Consider the following 12,029-nt stretch of genomic DNA (forward strand, 5'->3'; position numbering starts at 1 on the left):
GTCGAGGGCGACAAAAGGTCGAAGGTGACAAAAGGTCAACAGCAAAACGTCTAAGGGACAAAAGGTCGAGGATTGAATAAGGTCGTACAAATAACACCCCCTCAGTTGTTGTTTTTGTCCATTTTCGATCGATGTCTTTGATCGTGTCATCAAATTTATTGACTTTTCGTCAAACAGTCTCTGACCCGGTCCGGACTATTGGATTGCATTTCAGCTTAACATCTTAAAGGCATATGTACGCGCTCCCGTGTTTACAAAGTGTAGTTTGCCCACAATCGATGTCAAATGCATCATAAGGCCATATAATGACGATATGTCGCAATGCGCGGACCATATACATGCATTACAGCTTGTTCTAGCCTCTGAAAAAGTGAGGATGTCAACAAAGACGCGGAGTTATTTCCCTTGCGTCAACGTTCCCTCTGTTGGCAAATCTATAAATAGGACGATCTAGATCAAAATAAAAATTCAAATATCTCAACATTTAAGGGGTCCTAGACCACAATATTTTGCAGGGAACTTAATTTAGCATGTCTCCAGCTGTTGGTAAAGCAATTAGCGTGTATATTCATCGAGTTAATATGCCTTTAAACATGAAATCAACTACTCTGTAAATCAAAATTCTGTTTGAAATTAAATTGCCAATCACATTTTACCGAATTGTTGAATTGTATTGTTTCTTATAATCTGAATCCAAAATTATATAGATATGATGCATTTGGCCTGAAAATGTTCTAAACAAAAAAGCTCTGCTACCGACCGTGCTTTGCGGAGCCCAAATGGACTCTTCTCGGTTTACGGGTTTCGGCCTGCACAGTACAGTGTTGTAGATGGTCGAACGTGTAGCAAAGACCTGTACGTGTACGTGTAGATATTGCGTCACCCGTGACTCACTTTTTTATCCAATGTTCCAAATGCATACGTTGTTTTGCTCCCACCAAGACTGCAGATCTTCCCGTACACGTTCCCGTACACGTCCTGAAAAGTGCTCATCTAGATCTTGCTAGTACTTAATAGTGACCGTGGACAAATAAAAGAATGTGTTTAGTTACATTCTGTTTTGCCGTCAGATTGTCTAAATGTTTTGATGTTGACTTACGCGACTCTTTTAAATCAATGTGCTCACCCTTGTTGCTATTCTTCTGATTGTGGGTATACATTTCAACGGATTGCAGTAACAAATGACTGTTTTGGTACCATCTTGAGGGACTTTGCTTCAACGCCTCTCCAAGCCGCTACTTCCCACTAAATCAAACGCCAGCCAGATGTGACAGCCTTCTACTTTCTCAAAGTTAGCGCACACAATCTTTTCTTCTTAGCTTGAGAGCACACTCTATGTCTGGGGGCGTCCTTTTTATGTAAAGCGTATCGATAGATTAATTTCCGATACCGTTCCAGCAGTCTGCTCTGTTCGATTCTAATCCATCAACTCTTTCATTTTGATGCTTGGCTTTGGACCTAGTCAGCCTCTGTGAGAGTCTGTCTCAATCTCTGTGTGTTGGGTCTCTGACTGTCTCCAACTGCCTCTTTACCTTCATTTTCTTTTCATTTTTGTACCAAGAGAATATATACTGCATTGTACTTATACTAATTGCTATTTTTTTCATTTACTCCAAAGACACCCCTCGCCTCCTCTTCTTTCATTCTGTCTCTACCTTCTACGTGTGTGACTTTTAATATCAAAGGCAGGACTTACTAAGATGTTCTTTTCCTAGTTAACTCAAGTCTACACAAGGATGAGCTCCTGCAGCAAAGACGACACTCATACCTTCCGAAAGAACGATGCTCTCTAAGAGGCATTAACCTAAAATTCCAGTGAACGCTAGCTTACACCTCATCCTGCCCATGCTCATATACAATCTATATTCATGAAACGAAATGCAAGCAAATGCACACATGAATAAAGGAAACATTGCTAATAAACAACACACTATACAATTACGCAGATACAAGTGCTCAGCAAAAGTCATAACTAAAATGGAGGATGAGAGAAGAATAGAAAGGAGATTGAAAAAAAAGATCCCAAAAGTGCCATGTAAGGAGATATGCTGTCCAAAATGCTAAAACAGTAATCACCCACAATGAAACAGAGTTCACGTTTTATTACTGAGCGCGCATCCCTTTACCTTGACATTACTAATAGTAATGACGGCTTTTTTAGGATATAATTAGCATGTTTTTGAACACACGATTAACCAATCATCCTGCTGTCAAACTTGTGCAGCTATGTGCAGGCATGGCTGCATTGTTTCGCTTAAATGGAAACAGTTTGGATAGTGACACAAATGGTGATACTATAGTTTTCACGAAACATCTCAACACAGTGAGCACGTGCATGTATGCTGTGAAATGTAAAATGTAAGCTAGAATGGAAGTCATTGTTACGATTTGACTTACACAATTAATACTCCATATGTTCAAGAATAGGTAAATGTACGTATTCTGGACCTTCTCAATGAGTGGGCAACAGATGACCCGGCAACCCAAACAAGACAAACATATTTTAACAAACAATCAACCACACAACCAACCAACAAGACAACAACAACAAAATAAAAAATAAATTAAAAAACCAACTAAAGGTGTCTGGGACAAACATTTCCCTCACAGAGACGACCATGTTATAAAGATAACACGGACACATTTTCAAATAAGTTTACGACGATTTAGTCGAATCTGTGGCCACTGTTTAACCTCTTAAAAACATGCATTTGGGGTGAAGAGTTTATCGAGCTGGCAAAAGCGTTCGAAAACTAATGTGGGAGTCGTGTAAGGTTAATTCGACGTGAGTGCAACAGATGAGAACAAATGGCCTCGTTTCACACGGCAATCAAGTGGAGATTATCGACGATTTATGAGTTATCATTAGGTAGTTTTCTCCTCAAATGAATCACAGGGCGGTGTTAGGGAACTTGAACTAATTGCCTTGCACTGGAAGCTTCCATCTTCCCCCTTCTAATTCACTAACTGTAAAGTCGAAGCGAGGCAGAAACTAAGCCCCACTCCGCACAAAAATACATACGCGTGAGAGAGCGTGGGCGCATTTTTGCGGGTTCGTGTGTAATTATGTGTAAGTGTATTGATGTCTGTCTGTCTGTCTGTCTGTCTGTCTGTCTGTCTGTCTGTCTGTCTGTCTGTCCGTCCGTCTGTCTGTCCGTCCGTCCGTCCGTCCGTCCGTCCGTCCATCTGTCCGTCCGTCCGTCCGTCCGTCCGTCTGTCTGTCCGTCCGTCCGTCCGTCCGTCTGTCTGTCTGTCTTTCTGCCTGTCTGTGTGCTCGAGATCGTGTGTGCACGGCAAGGTGCTCATGTTATCGCTCCTTCTTCTCCTCCTTAAGTCAGCCCTAAAATCAAGATAGATGTCTTTCTTAGCGGTAAACACATTTAGAAGCTCATTATGAGGGGAAAAAATAAGAAGATTTGGTGTTGCGTGTCAACATTATTCAACATTAGGGATGGCTTTTCGCGGAAGTTGTCGTTTCTCACCAGAAAGAACGGGGATTTGATGACAAAAAAAACTTAACAAAAAGAGGGAAATGTACTGTCATCGCCACTGAATAGACCGCTCGATCATGATGGCGTCGGTGATGGAGACTGCCACTGGGTCTTTGAAGTTGAAGTGATGGCAGAGACGCAAACATATTGACCAACGCTGTGCGTACGCTTATATGGTAACGATGTTGATGATGACATGATTACGATGAAGTTGCGGGTGCTCATGTATTGGGCAAAACGAACAGAGCCGTACACGTTTGCGATGACCTAGTAAAGAATCGGTTGTTGCTGCTGCTGCTGCTGCTGTTGCTGCTGCTGCTGAAAAAGATGATGATGATGATGAAAAACGTAGGATATTAGCTATGAATCGAAATAGATACAATAAATGAGGAGGAGAAGAACGCAGAAAGAAGGAGGAGAAAAAGAACACATCGAATCATGACTACAGTCAGTTCGATTATCTCACCATTCTTAACATTCAAACGTGAAAAAAAGCCAACCTACAAGCACAACAATGACATCCACAAACCATTCTCGCACCAAAAGACAAGTCCGAAACCAAACTCACTTTGCCCTTGACTTTTTGGAGTTGTCCGCGTTGTTGTCAATGTAAGTATTCCGTTCGTTGATAAGAAGACGCACGGCGCTGAGAAAGTCCATGTGCCCTGCATGTGCAGTGTACACGACGGAGAACTGCTCCCATCCAAACTGCTCCAGCAAAGCCAGCATCGCTCCAGCCTGATGTTGCAGAGTTGGCGAGATCTGAACTTGCCTTCGTTCGTCTTGAACCTGATGTGCACACACAAAACAAATGAAGCGTTATATTGAGATGTTTGTAAAGTTGTTTACAGCTTACAAAAATCCAAAACGTGTTCGTTTCGAATCGGAAATGGCAACTGACTGTTTGTGCAGAACTTTTCAAAAGTATGACCTACAGTTTGTTTTGATTTGTTATGTCTTTTTTGTTTTGTTTTCTGTTTTATTTTGTATCGTATTGTATCTTCTTCTTCTTGCAATCGCCGTCACACCATCAGTTTAGTCTGCGAGACGAATGACGTCGTGGCTTCCAGGTCTTGTCTGCTCCCATAGAGTTTGGTGCGGAGAGGGACTGATGCTGGCCACACTTTGTCTCTGATTGGTTTGAGTTGGGGGCATGTCATTAAGACATGTTCTGGAGTCTGGTCTTCCAGACCACAGGGACAGGTTGGTGATGGGGTCAGCTTCAGCTTCCTGAACATGTGGGCGTTGAGGAGACAGTGACCAGTTCGTAGTCGCATGATCACTACTTGCTGCCATCGTTCTAGGAGATGATATGCGTCTCTCGTGGATCGTATTGTATCGTTTTGTTTTGTTGTTTGGATTGTGAAGTGGTAATAATGGTGACGTTTTCTGCTGTGTTTGTCTGTATGATTGGGCTTTTTTTTGGGTGTGTTTGTATTATGTTTGTTTGTCCGGTATGTTTTGATTGTTTATGTAGTGTTTTAGATTTGTTGTGGTTTTCATTTGTCCATCAAATGTTATGTAAATGTTCCCCAAGTTATAAGACTTGTACCCAAATACAACACAAGTATGTACTTTTGGAGACACAAATACCCACACTAAAACCATCCCTTAATGGACAATATGTGATATCTAATCACAACAAAGGACCGTGCGTTGGAGTTTTATTGATTTTGATGACGAATTCGTATTATATTTAAAATAAAGACGTAAGCTCGACGAAAGCTGTCAATTTGCTCCTACAAGTATTAACCTAGATTGTTTACGTGTCTTTCAGACGTCTGTGTTTACACTGCAATTGGATAATGCATGCAAACAGAGGAGCACAACATTGCAAGAAACTTGTAAACGTCAAGGGTATTGATTTGGTGAACGAACTTCTTTTAATTATTCCATCCAGTGTTCCAATTTCAACTGTTAAAAAAAATAAAAAAATAAACTCGGTATGGTTGGTCACTTTATGTTGTATTTTGTTGAGGGGCTGCTTTAAATTACCTTTTTTTTCTTCGACAACCCAGGCTTTCTAGTTACTTTTGGTTTTGATCCCAGCTTTTTTTCTGTCTTGTCTCGCAAAATTCGATAATGTCTTTTTGAACATTAGTACGTAAGCCTTTTATTCCACTTTTTTTGCAGTTTTCAGACACCTTCAACAATTCATGCTTTTCATTCAAATTGTAACAAACTGCCCGAATTTGCAAACTGCACGCACCCAAAGAACACAACAACCACTTTCATCATACTCTGTGCAAAATACTGATATCACAAGCACTCAAATGTGAGGTTAATGTAATTGTATCCACATCCACATCCAGGATTTAGTCTGATCATACCGTATCACTCTTGCATACCAATCTTTTATTCCATGGTAATCTAAAACCATCACACCTGCACATCTGAATTCGATCCATTCTCATGCAACACAAGTTCAAGACTCACAGGTCATTTAGCACATTGAAAACAGCCAAAGAAGATGTGAGATTGCAGAAGTTTTTCCAACGGAAATTAGAACACCCTTGGCACCACTGATTAAGTTCCAGTTGCACAGAGACAAAACAACAATGATTAAAAAACATAATATAAAAAAATAATGTCACAATACCTTCTCGAACTGAATGGTGATGCAGATGTCAAAACTCTGAAGAACTTTTTTTCTGCCAACCCAGTAAATCCCTCTCTCTCCCTGAAAATCTTCCCCTGGTCCAACCAACATCTTTCCCATCATAATCTCACACCAACAACATTCCTGAAAGGTATAAAGCAACCAAAATTTCTCTAAAATAACCCAAACTTGCTCAAAAATGAGATTGTGTGTGTGTGTTGACAGCATTATTCTTTTTCCTGAAAAGGCACCCTAACTACTCCAGTGGGTATATATGCACTAATCTTTATTTACAGGGCAATCTGCTGAGCTGTACTGTGAGAGAGCTCAAAACAGAATGTTTGAGGGAATTTTATGTGCTCCCCAAGACATGTCACTAATCCCTGTTCACAATCAGTAGATTCCACTGAAACAAGCAAAAGACAGCCAACTTGACTAATTTAACACCGTAACAAACCTTGGCACTGAACTGAAGAAACAGTTTGATTCACGAACATATCTAAGTTTAAAAAAAAATTGAACTTTGGAGACGGAACCTTGTTCAGAAAATGAAGAAAGGCGAAAAAAATCTACCAGATTGTCAAAGACATCAATCAGATTAAAAAACACAAACTGTTAAACATTACTGTACATGTATCACACACACACACACTCCCACATCCTCAAAGACCGTTGTACACTGTCTGTTTTATATCTTGCTTCAAAATCGCTTTCAACCCTGAAACAAACAGCAAAAAATATATTATACTCACAGGAAACATCAGTATTAATGATACTTGGTTAGTGTGTTTTTTTTTTTTTTTTACTTTGCAATTGAGCCATTATGGCAAGTAAAACAAGAAGGGCAAAGCCCACACGACTCACATGCTGAACAGACCTTGATCTTTCTTTCAGAAATGACAAATATCAGTTTAACTCAAACTGACCTGGAACTTGAAGATATGTAACCTAATGTGAGTTAGTATGAAAATATAATGTATTTCCCTCACACATATGTAGTTTTGGAAGAGTTATTTTCAATAGTTCAAGGTCAAGGTCACTTCAAAATATATACATTTCAACTTTGAAGGACCCTTGCGACCTTGACCTTGAAGCAAGGTCAACCAAACTGGTGTCCAAAGATAGGGCTTACTTTGCCCTGTATAGCATACATAGCTAAGGTTGCCATTCTCAATAACTTCAGAAAAAACTGTGAAAATGTGAAAAACAATTGTTTTTAAGACAACAATTATGGCCCCTGTGACCTTGACCTTGAAGTGAGGTCAAGTTGCCAAACATGTTTCTGAAGATCTTGTAACCATACACCATCAGGCCACAATTGGTGTTGATAGACTTAAGTGTCCAAGAAATATACAATGTTAAAGGTTTCACAGACGGACGGGGGGGACGGACGCCCGGACGCCCGGAAGGACAGGCGGACGATGTCGGTGAGTATATAGACTCACTTTTGTAAGTATAATGTATTTCCCTCACACATATGTAGATTTGGAAGAGTTACCTTCCATAGTTCAAGGTCAAGGTCACTTCAAACTATGTATACAATCCAACTTTAAAGGACCCTTGCGACCTTGACCTTGAAGCAAGGTCAACCAAACTGGTGTCCAAAGATAGAGCTTACATTGCCCTGTATAGCATACATAGCTAAGGTTGCCATTCTCGATAACTTCAGAAAAAAAATGCGAAAATGTGAAAAATGGTCGTTTTTAAGACAACAATTACGGCCCCTGTGACCTTGAACTTGAAGTGAGGTCAAGTTGCCGCACATGTTTTTTGAGATCTTGTAACCATACACCATCAGGCCACATCAGGTGTTGATAGACTTAATAGTGTCCAAGAAATATCCAACGTTAAAGTTTTCCGGACGGACGGACGGACGGACGGACGGACGGACGACTCGGGTGAGTACATAGACTCACTTTTGCTTCGCATGTGAGTCAAAAATGAATTAATTAATTGAGCAAAAATCAGTACACATCTAAGCCATAAGGGAAAGATGGTGGGCTCAAAGATAGAAACAAACTCATTTCTGATACAAGATAGACAACTCACTAAGACTTGAATGTCAAGTCAATTCCAAGTTACATCCCTTCTCCTGCAAAATGTTAGCACCCTTTCAATGTCAATTTTTTCAGGGATGTTGCAAAGAATCTTTTATCTGGACAAATCTGCCTACATGGCCATAAAAGTCTCAGCAATGTTCTCAAGTTAAAAGAAAAAATATGGCAGCTCTGCCAAAGTAATGGCAAAGTTTTCAGCAATTTGAAACAAGTTCAGGTATTTTTGTTGTGCATACAATATGCTATGGAAGAATGGGGAGAACATGTTCAACATACCTTCCTTATCCTCCTCAGTCAGTGAACCCTTGGGGAAGTCAATGTCGAAGGTTATAAATAAAGAACCTTTAAAATTGTTGTTTTCATAATTTGGCATTCCTTCGTTGGCCTTGCGCATCCTTGCACCGGGCCATGTGATTTTGTCACGGACTATATGGACCTGCAAAATTAAGCTCCAGTCAGTTCATCTGCATTAGCACTCAATCAATCACACTCCCACCCTCTCTCTCTCTTTCTCTCCCCCCCCCCCCCCTTTTTTGTGAGTGTATATGCCTTCCTTGACTGGGGATGTCCATAGGTAAGAGAGTAATGTTAATAATTTAGTTTTTCATCACATAAGCCAATTTACACATCAAATCAAAGGCCCTAACAATGACTTACATTTACCTCTTTGAAGTAAATTTAACTACATACATCTTGAATAATATCAATTTTTTAAAATTTTTTATAAAAGTATGTTTTTAAAATAGCAACTGCAAGGTCTTTAGAGGGTAGAATCAGACAGTATCTAGATATCCAACTACATTATTTATAATTAAACAACTGACAACCCAAATAGTTGGTTACTGCTAAACAAAGCCAGAAGTTTGACCATTCAAGCATCAGTCACATCCATTATCTTCAAAGAGGAAAACCTGATACAATTAACAATAAAGACAACAACAAAAAGTTCTCACTTTGTGTCCATCAAGGTGCGCTATATCCATCTCAAAGCCAATCAGCGCGTCTTGTAATGAAACAGTTACATTGGCGTAGAGATCGTCACCTTTCCTCTCAAATCGGGGATGTCTGAAAAACAAAATGTTATAACAAAAACTCTGAATATATGTGTGAATCTTTACAAAAAAAATATCTTGTCCAAGATTGAGAACAAAAAAACTATTAAAAAAAAGCATGATTAGCTCATGCCTATCCAAACAATCAAAACTTTACAAGCCCCTACCCCCCCCCCCCCCCCCCCCCTCCACCATTTAATCATCAAACACAACAAAAGCTATCTTGATTTCACATCTCCGAAAGGAAGAAAACATCAATCAGAAACAATTCTCTTCTGAAAACTTAGATACCTTCCTTCCCGTGCAGACGAGTAGCTTGGATTTGTTAGCTGAATTTACTTTGCCAATTAACATGTGTCATTTAGGTGCCACATTTTCCCAGACTGTGGATTTTTGTTTTGTGTCCAAGTAGAAGGACGCTTTTCTTTCTTTATTTATTTGGTGTTTAACGTCGTTTTCAACCACGAAGGTTATATCGCGACGGGGAAAGTAGGGAGATGGGATAGAGCCACTTGTCAATTGTTTCTTGTTAAAAAAAAGCACTAATCAAAAATTTGCTCCAGGGGCTTGCAACGTAGTACAATGTATTACCTTACTGGGAGAATGCAAGTTTCCAGTACAAAGGACTTAACATTTCTTACATACTGCTTGACTAAAATCTTTACAAAAATTGACTATATTCTATACAAGAAACACTTAACAAGGGTAAAAAGGGAAACAGAATCCGTTAGTCGCCTCTTACGACATGCTGGGGAGCATCGGGTAAATTCTTCCCCCTAACCCACGGGGGGTAAGGACGCTTTTATCCCATGTAAAACCTGGACACATCTGTGCTAGTTCAACACTTTTTCTATAAGGCAAGACAGGTATCCTGGAATGTACAGCAACTATTTATTTCAAAAGACGATAATCAGGGAAACAAAATCAAGCGTAAACCCAGTTTACACCCGGAATTTGGATCTCCGCCTCATGAAAGACTGCTCAGCTCTGACTTATAGTACTCTAGACGAGAGGAAGGTACAGGTACTCACTTGACCTGTCTGATGATAAAGCGCAGGTCACCAGGCTCCCCATCCAAATGCGGCTCTCCTGCAAGACAGACATTTCTATTTTCAGAAGAAGAAAGGATTGATCCCCCCCCCTTTTTTTTCTTTTTTTTTCAGCTTTAAGAATAAGAACCTTTGCTCACTGTTTACTTTCAAGCAGAACACAAAACCATTCAAATACAAATATTTATGGTATTGGTATATCACTCATGGCAGGGTTTTCATGTTGACCATATTATTTTCTTTTTCAGACATTTAAGTGGGAGAAGGAAAAAGAAAAAAACAGACCAAAAAAGTGCTCACACATACACACTGAGGTGTACATGTAACACAAACAGACAAAGACTTGCCTTCAGCCACAAAGGGATACTCCTGTCCATCTCTCATGCCTGGCTCAATTTCCAATTCCAACATTTTCTCCTCTGGAACAAACCTGGAAACAGACAACAGTTGGCACAACTCAATCTTTCTTCGATTAAAACTGTATATACTTTTTGTTTATGAACCAACAAATGCAGGCAATGTAATTTGTAAGATAAAATGCCAAAGAATATTAAATTTTCAGTCATTGAATAAAACTTCCAAGTAAGCAAGTTATAACAAAGCAGGAAGACTTGGAAATTTGTATTTGAACTTGAAGGTAAACAAAGCTTAGCACTGATACTTTTGTTTCGCAGCTGCTTCTTTCCTACTTAATACTCTAGCCGGATGTTATCACAATATCAGCCTTCCTGCATCAATAGGGAGATTCCTCTGACTTCACTCTCAACTCTCTTAACAAAATGCCTGGCCCGCAACTGCTGCTGACAACTTATGCTCGGGAAATGTAGTCATCTGACTTATTAAAATTACCTGTATACAGCGATTACCCCCTTCTAAGACCATCACCCCCCCCCCCCATTTTTAGACAACTTTTTACAAGTTTCTGTTCATAAGCTCTGTAAATTACGTACCATACTCTTGGGACTATAAGGCGCAACTTTTTTCCTCAACTTTTAACCCTGCATCCTATTGACCGCCTTGTGTATGGCTAAAGAAGAGTACAGATCATGATGTACACACATTGCTATACAAAGAAAGGGAACAATCCCTCACTAGTGATTTGCATGTTTCTGCTTCTACTTCTTATCTTTCTGTTTCTCCCCAGATATTAAAGGCGTCAGTGTCATAGTTAAAACTCCTCATTGACCAGGGGTCAGAAGGTCAGTGTCTGTAAACAAGGGCAGGCAGCTGGTCCTCTTTCAGATGACTGAGATTGCCCCCCTTGGATCGTTCCGTGTCAAGGCCAGTTACACGGTTCTGGCCGTGTGTTCAAGATGGTATACGGTCTCAGCTGAAAAATTGCATTGCGTTCAGTTTCATTCTGTGAGTTCGACAGCTTGACTAAATGTTGTATTTTCCCCTTACGCGACTTGTTTATATTTAGTCAAGTTTTGACTAAATATTTTAACATCGAGGGGGGAATCGAGACGAGGGTCGTGGTGTATGTGTGTCTGTCTGTGCGTGTGTGTGTGTGTGTGTGTGTGTGTGTGTGTGTGTGTGTGTGTGTAGAGCGATTCAGACTAAACTACTGGACCGATCTTTATGAAATTTGACATGAGAGTTCCTGGGTATAAAATCCCCGAACGTTTTTTTCATTTTTTTGATAAATGTCTTTGATGACGTCATATCCGGCTTTTCGTGAAAGTTGAGGCGGCACTGTCACGCCCTCATTTTTCAACCAAATTGATTGAAATTTTCGTCAAGCAATCTTCGACGAAGTCCGGACTTCGGTATTGCATTTC

General features: G+C 40.0%; 1 protein-coding gene across 1 annotated transcript; it reads right to left on the reverse strand.

Moving 5' to 3' along the window:
- Window positions 1-5,627: 5,627 nt before the first annotated feature.
- Window positions 5,628-10,704, reverse strand: LOC138955687 (dnaJ homolog subfamily B member 11-like). Its single transcript, XM_070327241.1, has 5 exons — window positions 10,596-10,704; window positions 10,231-10,288; window positions 9,101-9,212; window positions 8,424-8,583; window positions 5,628-6,808 (listed from the first exon to the last, which is right to left on the reverse strand). Exons 1-5 carry the CDS (start codon window positions 10,657-10,659, stop codon window positions 6,753-6,755), a joined length of 450 nt encoding a protein of 149 aa, XP_070183342.1. The 5' UTR covers window positions 10,660-10,704; the 3' UTR covers window positions 5,628-6,752.
- Window positions 10,705-12,029: the final 1,325 nt, after the last annotated feature.

The sequence above is a fragment of the Littorina saxatilis genome, unplaced genomic scaffold (assembly GCF_037325665.1).
Source record: "Littorina saxatilis isolate snail1 unplaced genomic scaffold, US_GU_Lsax_2.0 scaffold_2925, whole genome shotgun sequence".
Classification (NCBI taxonomy): Eukaryota; Metazoa; Mollusca; class Gastropoda; order Littorinimorpha; family Littorinidae; genus Littorina; species Littorina saxatilis.